This window comes from Diadema antillarum, unplaced genomic scaffold, assembly GCF_040938485.1.
Source record: "Diadema antillarum isolate AM-2024a unplaced genomic scaffold, OU_Dant_1.0 seq00001296_RagTag, whole genome shotgun sequence".
Taxonomy (NCBI): Eukaryota; Metazoa; Echinodermata; class Echinoidea; order Diadematoida; family Diadematidae; genus Diadema; species Diadema antillarum.
In genome coordinates, this window is record NW_027272075.1 from 26,070 (window position 1) to 47,424 (window position 21,355).

General features: G+C 39.1%; 1 protein-coding gene across 4 annotated transcripts in view; it reads left to right on the top strand.

Annotated features, from left to right (window-relative positions):
- Positions 1 to 21,355, top strand: part of LOC139708058 (E3 ubiquitin-protein ligase RNF126-like) — a 180,469-nt gene that overhangs the window by 2,535 nt on the left and 156,579 nt on the right. For all 4 annotated transcript variants that reach the window (XR_011709323.1, XM_071620042.1, XM_071620040.1 and 1 more), the window contains exons 2-3: positions 165 to 240; positions 16,031 to 16,127. Coding sequence is in view for 3 of the 4 variants with exons in the window: in XM_071620042.1 (XP_071476143.1) it covers positions 165 to 240; positions 16,031 to 16,127 (173 nt within the window). In the remaining variant the exon portion in view is untranslated. The remainder of the gene's footprint in view (positions 1 to 164; positions 241 to 16,030; positions 16,128 to 21,355) is intronic.

Here is a 21,355-nt window from a genome sequence, read left to right on the forward strand (position 1 = left end):
CAAATTGGGTGTAACTAAAAAATGATGAATTATCCAAATTACATTTCACCTTTGAAAATTCAACTGATGTGTTTTTCCTTGTGCAGTTCAGCTTGATATTGAAATGTAACACTTTTTCATTTTCTTTTCTTTTTCGTTTTTTTTTTTTGCAATCGTCTTTGCAGTCAGATGTTAAACATCCATGGCAGTCCAAGGGACTATGCATGGGGTGAGGGCGGTCTTGATGCTGTAATAACACAGGTAACACATGTCTATGCTCAGTAATAGCATTTAACACTAGTTCCTGTATCTCTTTTGTATCATCCGGCATGTATGCCGGAGGATACATTGGATTCAGCAGCATTGCTAAGTATGCCGCCGCTGCCATTGCTGCGTCACGTTCTTGTGTGCACTGTAACGGCCACAAACCTTGATGGATTTCTTTTAAATTTTGTATGGAGGTTCATATTGGTAATGTCTCCACACCTTTAACTTTGGGTGATGCTGCCCCCTGTGTTCCGCTTTTATAGGGTAAAATGCCATATTTTTATGCATAGTTTGTGTGCGCTCTAGTGGTCACATTTGTTAACAGATTTGGTTCAAATTTGGTATGGAGGTTTATCATGATATAATCTACAAGCCTATAGATTTTGGATGTGCTGCTCCCAGTGTTCCATCTTTTATAGGGTCAGAGGTTATATTGTTGGTGGAGGGTTTGTGTGTGCCCTATAGGCTACATTTCTTGTTCAAATTAGGTATGAAGGTCTACCATATGAGCTAAAAGTCGAACGATTTTAGATGTGCCACCCCCTGTGTTCCGTCAAAGGTCGTATTGTTGATGGATGGGTTTTGTGTGCTCTACTATAGGCTACATTTCTTGACGGATTTTTAGTATGAAGGTCTACCCTGATATAATCTTCAAGTCTATAGATTTTGGATCTGCCCCCAGTGTCCCGTCTTTTATAGGGTCAAAGGTCCGATGGATGGGTTGTGTGCCCTCTATAGGCTACATTTTTTGACAGATTTTGTTCAAATTTTGTAGGAAGCTCTACCATGATATAAACTACAAGCCTATCGATTTTTGAAGTGCTGCCCCAAATGTTCCATCTTTTATAGGGTCAAAGGTCATATTGTTGGTTGATGGTCTGTGTGCCCTCTCTAGTGCCCCGGGATACAATTGCATTGTGCAGCAATGGACATTTCTAGTTATGGTGCAAGTTTACATTACAATCTATCCTTTCATTTTTTGTTTCCATCAAAGAAAGCTGTGCCCAACATCCTATTTCTCCTGTACCCTGTACCAAAATCTGAAAGTCTGCTGCGAAGGTACTTTGGTACGGTGCTATTGCTGTACAATGCAAGGCATGAAGCACATGCTTGACCCGTGTGGCTTGCAGTACTTTGAATTTATTGGTATATAAAACAACTGATCAGCAGTAACTGCAAAGGACTGAAAGGATCAGTATACTGAGTATAAATGAGAATATGAACAATAAACAAAGACTTGTACAGTTTACATCCAAGCAAATATAAAATGATAGCTTTGGAAACTCTACATTTACACACACAGGCACGGCGATACGGTGCAATTAACTCGCCAAAAGCATATGACTTCGAAGCCTCATTTGAATAAAGTAGACAGCTTGTGTACGCAAAACCGCTGGGGAAGTGTAGCAGGACAATCACAATATCTCACCTCAGAAGCCATCAAATGATTAAATCTATACAGCAAATTGAAGAAGAAACTATTCTCTAACTCGCAATGTTGATTATTTTGGGTTTTATTGAGGAGAAACCTGTGAAAATAACGTCGAAACTTAGCTTCCAAACAGAAAATTTGGTCTCAAAACAAGTGTCATTTTTTTCACATTTTCATTTATTGCCCAAAAATGAAACTTTCGTATATGACTTATGGTTAGTTTATCCATACTGTGTTCCAAATATCTTTTCTGTATCATTTGGCGCACGGTTATATCTGGAAAAAATCAAGATCACTGTCACTTTTGACCCACGTAAAATCCATAGCATATAAGCAGTATGCAGTCCGATGTATCAGTTTTCGTGCTGCGTGAAACAGTTGAAGCACATTGTAGGGTTCCTCTCTTGCCCACTCACCACCCTGTGGACCGAAAACCGAACCCTGTCGCATTCATTGGGCCGAACCTGACACCGCTGATTGGCTTAGCATGTACTGACCAGTAGAGAACGCATGCACAGGAGGATGATCTAGTTGTGCATGTCCAGTATTTTCTCTTAAATTGGGTTGTCTTTTTGCTCTTATTTTCACCTAACTACTAATTGCACAAACACAAAACTTCGCAGGTAGTGAGTCTGGTATATACAGACTAGCAATGTGTTAATCAAATGCATATTCATGCAGGCGCACACTTATGTCTAGAAAAAATAGTAACCATTTCCCACGGTCGACTCAAACAGAAAAACGCACATATCTCGAAAGATACATCTGCATTTTCGCCCAAAAATCATATGAAGGATGATATATCCATATTAGACATATATGTGTGAAGTTTCAAGGGATTTGGTAGTAAAATACTAGTAAGGGAGATACGAGTGAGGTGAACTTTTGAGATTTTTTGTCCTTCCCTCCGCACAGTGCTTCGATGACTGTTACAAATTCAAAGCTTTGGCCTCTAATCAGTGAGTTAATTGCACCGTATCGCCGTGGCTGGACAAAGACAAATAATCAATGATGATTGCCTCACAATACAGACACCTATGTATTGACACGGGGTACATACACACATACGTTTGTACATCCACACACACACACATAACGCACATGCATACACAGACACACAAATACAAACACACACATGCATACACAGACACACAAATACAAACACACACATCCATACACAGACACACTACGAATGCAAACACACATACACATGCGTACACAGATATATAAATACTCACATGCACATATACACACAAAAACACACACACAAACAATGACTGTTGAGCAAGTAACTCTTCAGGAATGCTGGTCCAACATGACCAGTAATAAATATACCCGAGTATATATCTTTATTAGGGCCTCTCGAAAAAGGTTGTTGATTTACAGATCAGCATTTGCGATCTTAACAAATTTCATTTGTAGAGGGAGACAAATTGAAGACACTTACACCTGAACCTTGGTGAGATAGTGAGAAACCTCTCATGAAATATGAAAGAATATAATATTCCAACAGGGATTCAACGTTTATTTGATGAAAATCGGATGTAGAATAGCTGAGATATCTAACAAAAAGAACAAACATTCCTAATAAAAAGGCGAGACGCACCTTTTAATAGGATCGCTTTGTTTTACTTTCTTTTTGGATGTCTCGGCAATTCCAAAACCGATTTTCATCTAATTTTCACTCTAATCAACTTGGAATTCCCCTTTTAATGGTATGATGGTATGCTCTGTACTCTTTCATAAGTGGTTTCTTGGTATCTCACAAAAAGTTAAAAGCCCAATTTTCATCTCCACCAATACTATAGGAATCACTTTGATATGGCCTTGTCTGCCTTTGGACTACTTAACATAACAGTGTCAGAATTTCCAAGCTTGGGTATTTATTCCCATCATGTCACTGCCAGCAACCAGGGACATCCTGGTGGTAGTGTCGCTGCGCGGAAAGCAGTAGATGACAGGTTTGAGTCCCACTGGTTCATTTTTCCCGACATGTATGCTAATTAACAGATCAGCAGTTGCGATTGTAACAAATTTCATTTTTAGAGGGAGACAAATTGAAGACACTCACACCTCTTATTAAAGTTTTACGCAAGTGATCACATCAGGTTTTGTCTGGAATACAGTAGCGATCATATGTGATGCGCTCCGTCGGAATGAGTCAAAAGTCGCGCAAAAAAATGAAATCGTAGTTGTGCCTATATTGTGAATTCTACAGACTCTAAGCTTTACACTGATATGTAATACAAGTCATTTCGACATCTCTATACATCATAAAAACGAATATTAACTACGCTTATGATGCCAGTCCATTTTCTAAATAACGGAGAAATATCGCTCTCAAAGTTCAGGCTATGTTCAAGCTCACAACCTGTTTCTTTCACGGGACGAAACAATACAACAGTCCTGCCTTAGCGACGGCGTTTACCTCATCGCACGCTACTACCGTATAAGGCGATAGCTTGGGTGTGTAAGATAATTAACCAATCGCTAGGACAGGTCTATCATTAACGATTCTGACCAATACGGAGCGAGCCCGAATGTAAACTTCGGTGCGTTTGTGTCCGTGCCGCTGCCACCGCATGAAAGAGTTCGGTACGTGTTGTGTGTCGGGCTGCGGTGTAGTTTGCTGCAAGTTTTTAACTCACAAACAATAGGAAACAGTAGAAAGAAAAAAGGCACGCAATGCGTACTACGAGAAGCGTCTTTTAGCGCGGGCGTTGATCGCTTCCATTCTCCTCCATGTTGTTGTCAATGGAAAACTAAAGAGGATGCATTTAGCAAGTACCAATACCTAAATAGAACCTGAAAACCCATTGTAGGCGGGGGTTCAAAAGACAGGCATCGGTAGAGAAAGTCAATGAAGTTAATTAAAGATAATAAAAAGTTTTGGTACCAACTCAAAAGCTTCCCTGAATTTTCTTGTCTTGGTTTGTGTTTCAGGTTAAAGTACGTGTTTGTCTGTGAGAATTACTCCCCCAAAGTGCTCTCATGTCTTAGTAATCATGCAAATAATGGTTTCGTACCAGAGCCAACGCTGTACAGCGTCGATAAATATTGTACGAAACCACTGACTGCGACCAGCAGCGTGCAGCCCATTGCACGCATAGCTAACTGCGACCAGCAGCCCCATACGCATAGCGTAATGGGGGCTTCGCACCTGTAGCATTCAGGATCATGACAGAATTAGTATCTGGCGGGTAAATGTCAACTTAAAATCCAAAAATTTCTTCGATTTGAAGACTTACCAATTAAGTTTGAAGTATTGAAAACAGGCTCATATCGAACAACGTTTGGTTCTGCCAATAGTCCCTTTCTGTTCGAATTGATGACTGAATGTGACTCGGTCGAGAGGACCTTGGGAGAGCTATACACTGGATTACTATGGCCAGCGCATGCGCACACAAACATCTTATCCGTTCATGGATTTGAAATTTGTGTGCATGTGATGTGTTCGCATGCACTGGCTGTAGTATTCAGTGTACTGTATGTAGCCTCTCCTAAGGTCCTGTCGACCGAGTCACATTCAGTCATCAATTCGAACAAGAAAGGGGACTATAGGCAGAACCAAACGTTGCCCGAAGCCTGTTTTCAATACTTCAACTTAATTGGTAAGTCTTCAAATTGAAGAATTTATGGGATTTTAAGTTGACATTTACCCTGCGATACTAAATCTGTCATGATCCTGAATGCTACATAATGCGAAGCCGATTACGCTATGCGTATGGGACTGCTGGTCGCTATGCGTATGGGGCTGCTGGTTGCAGTTAATTGCATGATCACTAAGACATGAGAGCACTTTGGGGCGAGTAAGTCTCACAGTGTTAGTTATATGAAAGGTACTTTGACCTGAAACACAAACTAAGACAAGGAAATTCAAGGACACTTTTGACGGTACCAAAACTTTTTATTATCTTTAAAGATAGTCGCCTTTTGAGATCGTGTTCTTAGGCGTGTACTAAAACCCCTCAAATAACGCACATGGTCGTAATGTTGCAGAGCATCAAAGACTGCTTTCGCGTCTGTTCTGCTGCAAGCTGTATACAGCCGTAACATTCTGAATTCCCGCCATATTAGGCACATTTCCTTTATAGGCCTTGCGTCCACAGTAATTATCGCTTATCACGCTTGCCAATGCTGCACACACTACACGTATCAGAAGCAAAAGGTTGATAAAGGCCTGACAGCTTCACATTGGGTTTGTAATTATGATTGTATCATAAATATACTTCTTAATCTCGGTCACTTTTGTTGTACCATAGCATATCAAGAACCATTAACTTGTAGCTTAAGCTTAATGTTGTTTTTTTTTACATCACATTTACAGTAACTGTTACAATCTTTCTGCATTTGGGAAGTTGAGTATAGATAATTATACTGACAATTATTCGGAATTAATACTTAGGCCTTCCTCATTTCGTTTTGTATTCACAAACCTTACTAAAATAAATGATTGCTTGATTCTTTCGGGTAGAGGAACCACCGGAAAAGGAACCGCATCTAATTTTCTTGTTAACGAACCTAAGCTAATAGCGACCATATATTTCATTGTGTGATTATTGAACCTTCAGAAGAAGCAATTGTAAATCCCCCCCCCCCAAAAAAAAAGCATTTCAATGTCATGCATTGTCAATATTGATAACAGGCCCGTTTTTATTTCGTAGTGTTTCTCAGTACTCCTGTGTTTATTTTTAAGGATGTGCCTATCTTTATGATTGCGTTTGATGTTCAACTATTTCTTTCCCGCAAGCTTGAAAAGGAAGAAGCTAAAATTCAGCCAAGGAGACGAGTTTTCTTCCATGAGATACAATTATTAAGACATACATTTATTCCCGAGAGTTGTGTGATTGCTTATGCGCTAAAGAATTGTGTCCATTACATGTATCAGGCACTATACAAAACGGTTGAATCTGCTGAAAGTCGAACTTCGTTGTTGTTGTTGTTTTTTTTTCATTTCAATTTCAAGCGGGGATGGACTAGAAATTAGTTTGTCTATACTGGCAGGAGACATAAGTTTTTCAGTACATGCTCCGCATTTAAACAGTCGCCATATTTTCGTGGTCAGAATCAGATAATGGACACGTGATACACATGTATTATAAAAATGAAAATACAAAACAACGAACACGCCATACGTTTAAACATTATGAACTTCAATTAATTATACTTACCTGTATTTACTTACCTATTATTTTCGTAGCGACATCACTTAGGAATTAAAATGTATGAAGATAATCGTTACTCATTTATTTCGCGCTATTATTATAGCATTTACATTTTCCAACTGTTGTTGACAGTATTATGTTACCATATGGTTACGATTATGAATGTTGGTTATGAATTCAAAAGACTGGTTTATTAATCGAACTATAAAGGTAATAGCTGTTTTGAAAATACAGTATTCATCGCATAATCGGGCATCTGATAATCGGGAACTTTGCTTAAATGACATGCGCTTCCCAGAAACATTTCCAATGCATGTTATTTTCACTGGATAGTCGGGCGGGGACCTCTGATAAACGGGACAATTACTCTTCAAGCGATCTTTGATTTTGTTGATATTTTACACAAAAAATCTACCAAAATACCACAAAAATATTTCAAAGATTCCCTATCAGTTGTTGTTTACATCGAACTTACAAAGCAAGCTTCTTACTGGTGTGTTTTGACCTCCGTCCATCCAGTACATGCATAGCCACGAAAGCGCCATGTATAAGTATCCATGCCATTGCGAAACACCTGCTTTCGCAAACATTCTTCTCCCCTACATAAGCAAAGCCATGTGCTCGCTTGCAATTCCTACTCACATCCAATAAAAAAACACGCCTCGCTCACACTGCTCAGGCTGTGTACGTTGTTTAATCTCAGTCATACACTTTGAGAGCAAAGTCCAAATTCCTCGTCTCTGAGTGTTTCAACTTTCAATACACTGTGATCTGTGTGTACATCACAATCTTCCTCAGTTGTGAATGAGCTAGAGGGTCGCGCCGAGAGGGGTAGTGTGGTTGTGTATTGATGTACATGTACAGTACGTCAGTATGCATGTGTGTGTGTGTGTGTGTGTGTGTGTGCACTACATGTACATGTCGTATGCCGTTAGTGTATGGTGAGTGCTCATCGCGAAATCGGGCACTCGCTTAAAGGGGCCGTGTTTGCTACTCCTAACCTGTCCCGATTATGCGATGAATACTGTAGGTCGGTACAAGTTCAAAACGCAATCGAAGTCATCGTCATGGGGGAACTGATAGCTCTAAAAAACTTGTTTAGGCCAGGAAAGATTGCCATATGCAATCTTTGTAGAAAGTTTTGACTTAGGCAATCTTTTGAGTAGTTTGAGAAATTATACAAAGAATAATTTGTTTTGATGATGTCAAGAGTTAGTTTGAACTATGAGAATAAAAAGACGCGGTTACCTCAACAATGTCATAGTTCGATTAGACATGATGGGTAAAGTGAATTCATGACTTGTTGACTAATCCTTACTGAATTGATGATCACTTCTGTAAACCATCAGTTAAGTCTTATAGATGATACCTCTGTAATCGTAGTCAAAATTCTTTTGAGCGATGAGACGAAAACCAACAAACAAAATGTCATGTATCATTGCTTGAGTTTCCAGCATTTAGCATCACCCGACCAACAATAAGTGACGAATCAAATGGAACATTATATTGTGGGATAGCAGACTGTGTTGCAATTAAATGTTGCGGGCAATTGTTAAAGAAAAGAGAAAATGAGTCAAAGTTCAAGAAATAATTAGAAAAAGCACGTAAATGCAGGCGATCATGTGTAATAGTCAAAGTAAGAGATTACAATCGGCCATGCGGATGTATATAATTGCCTTATTTACATGTCTGATTTCTGTAAACTATGTTATATTCAAATTTAAATTCCCTTCCCTCCTTGATGTTGGGTTTTCGCTAAAGGTATTTCTAAGGAAACGCTATAAAAACGACAACAAATGCCTACTATACATCAAGAGATGACCTATACATACATGAAACACAGAAATTCTGTACGTTCTGATATAATGCAACTGCTTGTTTGTTTGTTTGTTTGTTTGTTTGTTTTGAATTTCCGTGGTCTTTTTCGGGGGAAAGATGAAGAAAAATAGTAGAGTGTATCACTCTGAAATTCGGATGATTGCAATAAATGTGTATTCCCGCCCTTTCTATACAGGTAAACGATTTAAGCTTGGTATGCTATTATAAAAGCCTTGTGTCACGCAAAAGGACTGATTCTGCGATCACTTTTAACCTTTCATAAAATTCACGTTTTAAGATAGTAACGATATATAGGAGATAAAGTAAGTAAGCGTCCCTGACTGTGGTTCTTAACACAAAAGGGGACTGAAAAATTCTTTTACAAATTAGCAGACATAATGCCAATCCTCCAACACTGTTGCTCCATTACGTCACTGATTCTGCTATCAATGGCAAAGAAAGAATACTGGTTGCGTTATTATCAACCCTTGATGGCAGGAAGTTTACCTTTCATTGTTCAAGGCTTCGTTGATGCGGGGTTTATTCGGCGTGAACAGTTTCGTCCGAGTTCTTTCACTCGGAATTCCTCAGAATACACAATTCAATAGGCAGTTAGCGCTGCTACTTCGCAAAGCTGTTAGCCAAATTCTTTGCAGACTTGACCTCTCACATGTCAGCTACTCGTAATACACGACAAACAGCTATCATTGCAAACATTCTAATTAGAATAAAACAAAATGAAAAAGCACACTTTTGAATAGCGACACAGCTTTCTGTCACTTTCTCAAATAGGTCCTACTTCTAAAAAATACACAGATCATGACAAGATTCAGAATATCCTCCAAAAGCTATTTGGGCATTAATAATGTTTGTCTTCCGATTTCTCTCCATGCGGTCGCGGCAAAAACCATCATAAGAAACGAGGGCAATTAGTTTTATGAACCAGGGAAATAATATTACGCATTACATACATTTGGCTAATTATCACACGAATCGTCGACTTGCTCGGACTTTATAAAAACGAGAATAATTGACAACTTAGGCCCTACTATATCTCCAAAGATGAACTTTAAACAGCAAGTCACATACCAGGGAACGAAAGTTCTAATTATTTGAATGAATTCATTAATGAGGTCAATAACTGTTGTAAAAGTACACACACGCATAGAGAGGTTTCAAGTTCGACATGTGATCATGCATTAGCTCATTGATGAAGTATCGTAAATTTTACGTAATCGTTCGTTGGAATAAATTTTTTCAGCGCCATTTGTGCGTCACATCAATCACCACTTCATGATATGCGGTGCATGTATCAAACACAACTCGCTGGTCGTGTATAAATCGATAGCCTTGGTCAGCTCACTGTTATTGCATAATTCTAAAGCCCTCGCCGCCGCCGACACCGCCGCGCGCACCATGCTTTGTTTTGTCTTCAATGGGGTCAAGAGCAATACTTCATTAGCATACACCCTAGCAACGGAGGCCGAGTCTTGATCGGGCAAGAACAATAGGTGCGAAACACAACACAAAGGCGAGCGTTCGAAAAAAAATGTAACCGAAAAATATTGTCTCAGAAAAACTGTGATTTGGGACAATTGCACTCATTTTTACACGCTGAAATTTTCTGTACATATGGTACATAAAACATCAATGAATCAAAATCCATCGTAAAAAATTTCGACCCGAGCAGTGCTTCCCCTTCATTTTCGGCTCATTACGGAAAAACTCCCTGTGCGACTTATGACTCATTTTGTCGGAGCGCCACACATATTTGACCCATCGGCGTCTAAATCCCACATTTTGTGTGATACATCATGCTGGATGAGAGGGAAACTTTGCGCCCATGCCATGCCAGCCAGGCCAGGCTTGTGGAAATTTCTTTGAAAGCAGAGTAGATTTTTACGTGCATTCCTTCAAAATGGAAAAAACTGAGTACCTACTGGTCTGACAGGGACTTGTCGGACTAATGGAAAACTGGGTTAGTGTGCAGCCCTGGCATATGGAATATACATCTTTCTAAAAGTACTCCACTGTATAAGTATCAAGGTATTAAAGCAAACATCCAGAATATTGCAGTTCCACACCATATAGACCTAGCATTTAGGTTGCAATTTTTCCGCCAGTTGGAGTCTCGTATGATCATGGCAGCAGCTGCCACCTCCTGGGGCCAAGAAACAGCTGGAGACCCCAAGGGGGTAGACAGTGATACCAGCTACTAGGCTGTGGGTTGAGCGACGAAAAGACGCTTAGTTTTTTTGTTTTCACTTTAATGTGATATTGTTCACACATTTAAAAAATAGGAAAGAAATACATCAATTAGGAAATTACATGCTCCCACTTTCAAGTCTTGCACATTAAGGGTATTGTTTACCATTTGAAGATGAAACAAAAACACAGCTTTAGTGCTTCAGAATAGTTCTGAAATGTGAGTTAGGGATAGAAATAACCAGTGCAAAAAAAAAAAAAATGCATTATAATCAATGTTAAGTATTGTTACATTTACAAAATATGAACAATAGTTATTATAAAATTCTTGAGGTTATTTAATTTTCTTCAAATTGTCTCCCTCTCTAACAAATGAAATTTGTAAGATGGCAACTGTTGATCTGTAATTTAGCAAACACGTCAAAAAAAAAGGAACCATGGTACTTGAACCTGTCATCTATGCATCTGGGAAGATCCTGGTATAATTGGGTTCATATTACAGCTTGAATTATACTCTTTCAGGTAAGATAAAAAATTTTGAGTAATTTCTTCTTTTTTTTTATTTGGTGCTGTTTTGTCTCAGTTGTACATTGTTCAAAATTCTGACCCATATAAAATAGTATTAAACACAATCACACAATGCAACACTTGCACAGCTTGAAAAACAAAACAAAAAAATAACAGGAAGCATGTCCCTTGCCAGCTCAAGCAATATTTCTGCCTTTAAGCGGGGTTCCCACTATCACGATTGGCGCCACGATTGAAATCGTGGTCTCAATCGTGCAGCAAGCGTGATGGTCTTATCAGATTGTATCAGATCTTAAGGTCAATCGTGGCAATCACGTTAATCATAGGAAAATTTTGGACAGTTCAAAAATTTTCTACGATTAACACGATTAGTTTTTGATCGTGATCATCGCATGAGATCGTATAGGATCGTATCCAAACGCAGCAAATCTCTTCTAATCGTGCTTCTTAATCGTGTTGATCGGGATCGACTTTTTCACTTCACTTCCGCTTATTATTATTATTATTATTTACCCATTTGCCCTTATTTTACTCATAAATTAATCTATTTTGTATTCTGATAGGTGGTAGCCTGCATCTTTAGATTATTATTTCCAAATGGTAAATTGTATGACGGTGTGGGGTTTAATTGTCGTAATTTTTAAGGTACATTATCAAAATCATTTTTTCAATGATTTCATAAAATGAAAGTTGTATTACAGATTTTTAGATGTTTTCATACATTCTGTTAATAATGTTTTCATTAATGAGTTGTTACTACAATTATACAGACACACAAAGCAGGATATGGGATAACTTTTGTAACGAAAACAAAAAATGAGCAAACATAAAATGGCAATTGTATGTCTGTACATATTGACTAATGTCAGTACAAAGATGGGAATAATTTAATGAATCGTGCTTGAATGGGTACATATCAAAGGCAAATGGTTAATTTTTAAAAGTATATTACAGAGTATTTTTTTTTGGGGGGGGGAGGGGTGCAATATCTTGCTGTTTTGTGTATTGTACATAGTAATTAAGAGTTGTTATTTCATCAGCCATCATTTGACCCCTTTGCATTCTATTTTGACACTTTTTCAATGTCTTTTTATGCCTCCGCCACGAAGTGGTGCCGGAGGCATTATGTTTTCGGGTTGTCCGTCCGTCCGTCCGTCCGTCCTTCCGTCCGTCCTTCCGTCCATCCGTAATGAATTTTGTGGACAGGGTAACTATCAAAACCTTTTGAGGTATCCTAATGAAACTTGGCATGTATGTGTATTTGGGGGTGAAGTTGTGCCTAACAACTTTTGGGTGCACATGCTCAAGGTCAAAGGTCAAAAGGTCAAGGTCAAATACATAAAATCTTACTATATCTACCATATCAATGCAATGCCTGAAGATATTTTCTTGAAACTTAGTGTATACATGTATTATCCAATTGAGATTCTCTGGTGAAAGTTTGGGTCATGAGGTCAAAGGTCAAAAGGTCAAGTGAAAATATTAAAACTTTACCTTTTTTCTCTGTACCTTGGAAATTGTTCAAGATATCTTCATGGAACATAATATATTACATGTACTGACTGGCAGTGATTATCTAGAGAATTTAGGGTTCATGGGGTCAAAGGTCAGGGGTCAAAGGTCAATGGCAACACTTCAAAATTTTACTATTTCCCTCATGTTTATGCAATGCCAGCAGGATTTTTTTTTTACACTTGGTGTATGCATGTATAACCTAATAGAGATTCTCTAGAAAGTTTTTTTTCTTTTGTTTTTGCCTCAAAGGTCAAAAGGTCAAAGATCAAGTGAAAGTGCAGAACTAATTTTTTCCTCCATGTCTCGGAAGTGGCTCAAGTTATCTTGAAACATACTACATATTTATGCATGTTCTGCCTGACAGTGATTATCTTTATTTTAAGGTCAAAGGCCAGGTGAAAATGGTAACAATCTACTATTCAATACAGAAATTGCACTTTTTCTCCATACCTAGAAAATTGCTCAATGCATAAACATATGAATGGGTCAAAGTCAAGTTAAAGTCCTTAAATCCCAAATACATGCTCTCCTATTCATCCAATTAAACCTAGGTCAAGGAAGGTGAACATTCAACACATTTGTGACAAACTTGTCATATTAATATTTTGCCAATTTTGTGAAAATGTTATCACACATTGTCCACATGTACTATCTAGACCTATTAGGAGAATCATGCATTATGGCGGAGGCATACCAGTCGCCATAGCGACATTTCTAGTTTTGTATTTTTGGTAGAGCATAATTTTAGAGGAAAATGGTTATTTTCAACTCTCATTATTTCTGCAAATGTAAAAGTGACCATTGTCGTGGATGTGAGATTACCCGTCGGCGTATGATTATGACAATGAAGATCACTCATTATTTTTCACAGTTAGTCATTCAATAAGTGTAGCAATATACCCCTGCGAAATAATTTTTGCGTAAAACCTCCTTTTTTGTTAGAAAGTGACATCATTTTGATTAGAGAGTCACTTTTCTGTTATTTGTGTGTATCAATTATGTTAAACATTGTTAAGTAAAACACTAAATCAAGCCGAATAAACCAAACTTTTAATAACCCATGAGATAACGACATTTTGAAATAAAAAGGCATATGATACATACACTTTGCGAATATGAAATCGAACTCATAAGCAATACCTTCCATTCGGCAAACTTTCTTATATTGAGCGTATATAACACAAAATACTATGATACATAACATTCAAAATGATCCCATCCTCTTAGCTTCCATTTCATCATATAATTATTTTCTTCATGTATTGGAGAGAAAGGTCATTTGGCTTCTTTTTTTTTCTGGGGAAGAGGGGTAATCATCTGATCTTATGTATTTGGGTTCGTTATTTCATTCTTTTTTGTGAGGGGGGAGGGTGAGCATGTCGATTTAATAATCTATTAATTTCTTTACGTTTAATATTAGACGAGGGAATATCTGAGGTTATGGCTGGCCAGGGTGCTGCTTTCTCTCTGATAACATAATCGTCATTAGCAATACTGCAAAGGTTATGTTGTCATCATCATCAACCTGTCAAGCCTTGCCATCATCAATGGTTGTGGATAAAATTGATAGGCCTAATCACTCTGCATGATTTAAGGGAAACAATGAAATCCATCGTCAGTCGGACTATAATATTCCCATTCGGCTCCAATCGCGCCTTAAATGGGGGTCACTTCTGATCCCGATCGTAAAAGATATCATATCCTATCTCAGCAGCCCGTATTGGTTCGCGGTATTCGTATTGGAACGTATCAGTACGTTGCTGCACGTACCAGATCGGGGATCCTGATCGTAATGGTCATGTTAGATCGGTACCAATCATGAACTCAATCAGGACAATCCTGTTGGATCGTATTTGAACGGCAGACCAGATCGTGACGGATCGTATCGCTTGAAATAGACCAATCGTGACCATATCGCATCCAAGCGTACCAACACGTATTGACTCGCATAACCTCGTATCCAAACGTGAAATTTCAGACGAGTTCAACAAATTTTCCACGATCAGTTACGAATGTCCGATTGTGGCGTTCGCAATGGATCGCACGATAGTGGGAACCCCGCTTAAGGAGTCTCCCCATGACAATTTAAACAAAAAATCAACTACTATGAAAACATGATTTGTATACGAAAGACAAGAAAGATGTGTATGAATGCGCCATTCGCTTCTGTTATGTGCACACACATGCATTGGATAACGCATACACCATACACATGTATACACCAGCAGGCTTGCTGAAAGACCTACTGCTGGTTAACAAACCTGAGTGAAACTTATCAATTGTGTTTCAGCTCGATACGCTGAGTTCCAAGGAAGGTGCCCAGGGATTTTGACTCTCTCAGTGAGCCAGCAGATCAGTTGCTAGAGGCTGAGCTTTATCTTGATTGGCACTATTTTTAGAATGGGTGATTCTCACCTTACATTGCTGCTTGGACATTGTCTTTGAGCAAGAGACGAATCTTCAAAGCCTGTTTTCTCGAAATTTTGTCAGGCTAACAAATTAAATAGTGCATTATATTTCATTTTATATACCCATGTACAGTGCCGGCGACTACAAGTGTTTTTATATCGTGCAAAGCTTAGAAAATGGGCAATGTGATTCAATGAAAAAATTAATTTTCACAATTCCAGACTTTTGCATGAAACCGTTGTCGCCGGTTACGTTTTTATGACAGTGACAGGGTGCACCACATCCCCTTCAGTTTTCTCTCATTGGGAGCCATACCAAGTGCAGGCTGTAGTCTGCTTATGGGTTGATAATAGCATCTGTAGCAGAAATCCAAAAATTTTAGACCATTGATATTACCATAGCTAATGATCACCTACATTTCAATCTACAATGTATTTCACCTCTTCTTGTATAGGTAAAAATAAAGGCAACTTCTACAGTTTTGTCTAAATGTGGAAGTTTTGTGGAGTAAGACAAAGAGAGATGGAACATAGGTGCTAAATCGTGGTACAGCTCTCGTAGGGGTAATTTCCTTATCAGGCATGAGGCAAGAATGATAAGCCATACTCTAACCCTACTGAAGGAAGAGCAATTTCTTCATTGTGTTATACACTTTTACAGAGACTGTTTAGATTCCAACCTGAAATTTTGTGTTTGCCTTTTTCTATTGTAGCTGCTGAATAATGCAGAGGGTGGTCATGGGCCTCCCCCAGCTCCACAGGCAGCCATTTCTCGTCTGGAGACAATAAGAATATCCAACATCCACATTGGTAAGTAGCCATCAGGAATTTTTGACTACTGGGCAGTATACATTGTATTTAATTACTTTTCCTGACCATAGGCAAAGATTTGTTGTTTGTTTGTTTGTCTGTTTGTTTTTATGCCTCCGCCACGAAGTGGTGCCGGAGGCATTATGTTTTCGGGTTGTCCGTCCGTCCGTCCTTCCGTCCGTTTCCACCATATCTATGCAATGCCTGAAGATATTTTCTTGAAACTTAGTGTATACATGTATTACCCAATTTAGATTCTCTGGTGAAAATTTGGGTCATGAGGTCAAAGGTCAAAGGTCAAAAGGTCGAGTAAAAGTATTAAAACTTCTTTTTTTTTCTCTGTAAATTGGAAAATTGTTCAAGGTATCTTCATGGAACATAGTATATACATGTACTGACTGGCAGTGATTATCTAGAGAATGTAGGGTTCATGGGGTCAAAGGTCAAGTGCAACACTTCAAAATTTTACTATTTCCCTCATGTTCATGCAATGCCAGCAGGATTAGTATTCTTTTTTTTACACTTGGTGTATGCATGTGTAACCTAATAGAAATTCTCTGGAGAGTTTTTTTTTTTTCTTTTTCTTTTTTATTGCCTCAAAGGTCAAAAGGTCAAAGATCAAGTGAAAGTGCTGAACTAACTTTTTCCTCCATATCTCGGAAGTGGCTCAATTTATCGTGAAACTTACTGCATATCTATGCATGTTCTTCCTGAAAGTGATTATCTTATGAATTTTAGGGTCAAAGGCTAGATGAACATGGTAACAAATACTATTCAGTACAGAAATTGCACTTTTTCTCCATACCGGTACCATGAAAATTACTCATTGCATTAAATGTATGAATGGGTCAAAGTCAAGTTAAAGTCCTTAAATCCCCAAATACATGCTCTCCTATTCATCCAATTAAACCAAGGTCAAGGAAGGTGAACATTCAACACATTTGTGACAAACTTGTCATTTCAATATTTTGCCAGTTTTGTGAAAATGTAATCACACATTGTCCACATGAACTATCTAGACCTATTAGGAGAATCATGCATTATGGCGGAGGCATACCAGTCGCCATAGCGACATTTCTAGTTGTTTTCAGCTCACCTGAGCTAAAGGTTCAAGTGAGCTATTGCAATTGCTGTTTGTCTGGCATCCATCGTTCACCGTCCATAAACTATTTACATTTTCATCTTCTTCTTGAAAACCTTTGACCGATTTTCACCCAACTCGATAGGTACCATCCCTAGGGGAAAACGATGTCAATTTTTGTCAAATGGGCACATACCCCACCTGGGGGCCCCAGGGGGCCCAAACCCCCCCCCCCCCCAAATTAAGGAATCTTAAAATAAAATCTTCTTCTTGACAACCAGAAGTGATAGAGCTAAGTTAATACTATGAGTTAGTGCATTGATGACTGTAGTTTCAAGTTAGTTCAGAGCGGAATCAGGGGCGCCCCCTTGGGATCCAGGAGAGGGGGCAGGAGGGGTCCTAATGAGGGCCTAAATTGCACATTTTCATCTTCTTCTTGAAAACCCCACGATGATTATTCACCAAACTTGGCAGGTAGCATCTCTAGGGGGATAGGCTTTCAATTCCTTCTTAGGCACCATGCCCCACTGTGGAGGAGGGGATGGGGCTGGGGGGGGGGGGGGGGGGCACCCACCTCCAATTAAGGAATGTTTAAAGATCTTTGCTAGAACCAGAAGTGATAGAGCTACATTAATACAATGAGTTGGTATATTGATGACTGTCGTTTCAATTTATTTTTTTTTTTCATGGTGGAATCAGGGATGCCCCCTTGGGACCCAGGGGAGGGAGTGGAATGAGTCCAAATGGGAACTTAAATTGTATATTTATACCCCCGCCAAACGAAGTTTGAAGGGGATATATAGGAATCAGCGGACGGTCGGGCGGTCGGGCGGTCGGTCCGTTGCAAATCTTGCGTCACGAACTACTTCCTCAGTTTTCAACCGATTCCCATAAAACTTGGCACAGATGTGTGCCTTGGGTTGTAGATGTGTAAGACGTATTTTTTGACAGTACCCAAAAGTACGTTGCCATGGTAACGGCATATTATGGGCAAAAATGGGTACAAATCTTGCGTCGCGAACTCCTCCCACAGTTTTTGATCAATTTTTATGAAATTAGGTACAGATGTTCATCTGAATATGTTAATGTGCAAGACACATATTTCCGCAGTGGCAAAAAGTGCTTTGCCATGGTAACGGCATATAATTGGTAAAATATAGGGCAAAATGCTTCATGGCAAAACTGCTTCATCAGTGTTCTTCCAATTCTCATGGAATTCATATTGAATGTTTGTCTTAGGATATAGGTCAGCATGACACATTTCTTGACAGTGACAAAAAGTATGTTGCCATGGTAACAGCTCACATATTATGAGCCAAAATGATGGAAAATTTTGTGTTGCAAACTTCTTCCTCAGTTTTTGCCCAATTTCCATGAAACTTGGTACAGATGTGTGCCTTTGGTTGTAGATGTGCAAGACGCATTTTTCGACAGTACCCGAAAGTACGTTGCCATGGTAACGGCATATTAATGGCAGAAGATCAAGGAAAGATCTTGCGGATTTAACTACTTCCTCAGTTTTTTGACCAAAGCTTATGAAATGTTGTTTTGACCAAAGCTTATGAAATGTTGTTTGGCGGGGGTATAACCAGTCGCTGTAGCGACATTTCTAGTTTCATACTCTTCTTGAAAACCCCTTGTTGAATTTTCACCAAACTTGGCAAGTAGCATGTGCCTAGGGGTTAGCATCTTAATATATTCAACTGGGTACCATGCTCCCCATTGGGGCCCCCTATATTCCCCCCCCCCCCACCACCAATCAAGGAATATTTACAAATCTTCTTCTCTAGAACCAGAAGTGATAAAGCAAAGTTAATACCATGAGTTAGGACATTGATGACTTTAGTTTGAAGTTTGTTCATTGTAGATCCAGGGGTGTTTCCTCCCTCCTTGGATTTGTTTGGGGGGGGGGGGGGGTGGGGATCCAAATGCATGCCTAAATTGTACATTTTCATCTTCTTCTTGAAAACAACAATGGATTTTCACCAAACTTGGCAAATAGCATTCCCAGGGGAATAGGATCTTGCTGTGTTTGAATGGGCACCATGCTTCCCTTTGGGGTCCCAGGGGGCCCAAACCTCCAAAATTAAGGAATATTTATATGATATTGACTGGCCTCGAGGGAGATACCAGAAAATATTCTTTCAGTGCGCGCAATATTTATCTGGTATCTCCCTCAAGGCCAGTCAATATCATAATTGTTACCTATCCCCTAGGTAAATTACAAAATTATGTGAATACGGCTATACACTATGATATAGATCAAGCCACATTTGACTACCTGTAAATCATCACCAACATGTCCAATAATTGAAAAATTGTTCATCAATGTATATCATTCAACTCCAACTTCAAAAATACATATATGTAGTTGTAACAGGCGAACTTCAAACATCTGAACGCTTTTACACTTTATTTTTGCTTCTGTTTCAATTTGGAGAGTTGTTATACGGATTTACACCGTATGACTGATGGTCACTGTGCAGTTATTGAGCGCAAATGGACTAGTTATTGTTTGACACGTAGTGCTGCTGGAAGTGGTCGACCTTGTATGAGTTGATTTATCGGCGTTCTGCGGTGCATTTAACTGACACTCAGCAACGTCCTTGAATGTTTTCTTTCTCTTTGTGGTCAATTGGAATGTTTACATGTAAAGCAGGGAGGTGGGAAGAGAGATTCCATTCCTCCTCTTCCCACCTCCCTGTGTACAGTGAATGGCAACATCCGGAAGAAGCAAAATACCAATGAATATTGACTGTTGACCTTTTGACCCTGCAAAATATCAACTGCAATTGCCTCGCAAAACTACCTCGTATAGGTAATAATCAGTAATATTATTCTCTAGGAGTTTTCCCAAACTCCATAGCCCAACTTTCTAAGTACAATGTACTTGGCACTACATGGCAGGTATTCGTATGAGTGTGATGGAATATGCAAATGGACACCATGCCCCCACCTTTCAAAGTTGTCCCCCGCCCCAATGTTGTCAGGTAAGAGTCTGCCAGAATCATGGAATGGTGTGAACTTGTGATACTCAGGTGAGTGCGAGACCCCCTGGTCTCTTGTTTGTTTGTTTGTTTGTTTGTTTGTTTGTTTGTTTGGGGGGGGGGGTGAGAAGAATATTAAGTCTCTATGATTTTTGACAATGGCTGCATGCTCGTGGTATCCGATGAGTCTGATCTGTTTTTCTTTACTTTGTTTTCTCTTTCCTTTGATCCAATATTTCACAGCAAGTCTCTTGTTTGTTGTATATTATTGCAGAAGTTAGCACTGCTTTGCGGGTGTAACCATTTAAACCTCCTATTCAATGACTTTTTACCTGGCCAATTTTGTTGTAAATCAAGACAAGAAGTTGTACTGAATACAAATTTTAATGTTTTTTAGTCTAAGATTTTAAAGATATTGTTCTAGAAAGGCTGCAAATATGTCAATTTTCCCTCACTCATGGTCTTGGAATTTGTCTAAAATTCATCCACTCACTTGATGACGTCATTATGTGTACAATGCATTACGACGCTGGCCGTTGAATATATGAGTTTGTGTGCATTTTCAGTCGCGGTGAAAGAAGTTTTAGAATACAAGCAAGCTAATACTTTGTTATTGAGACCTAAAGTATTAAAAGACCATCTCGACCTGAGTAGAGAGATCTTGAAACCAGCACTGATGACAGCGAAAAAGATGATGGAGATTTGGGGGAGTTGGGGGACACGGAAGACGGCATGCAAGCGGCAGAAGTAGATGGTGGTGCTGCAGCAGCTAGCCCTGCCATATCAGCATTGCTCCCTGGCAGGCCAGGGGATTGAGGCCGACGAGATGGGTCAGCTTGAGTGAATGCACTGGACAAATGGGCGCTTATGTACTTTGGTATCCATATAGATAGCTCAAATGCCGCAAAATAAATCACACCAAATTCACAGGGTGTAGCTTATTTCCAATTACTCATATGAATTTGAATGAAATTGGTTGTCGGGAAAGTGCCGCAAAAACAAACATGACCTTCTTGACATATCGCGGCGTACGCTGCCTGCACAATCTAAAACTGAAGTTATGCGTCTGATATTACAATGTATGTGAAAGAGGACTACTGCTGGAGCTGAAAATCAGCTGTATCCTAGCTGTGATGTGCGCCACACACGTACACAAAAGC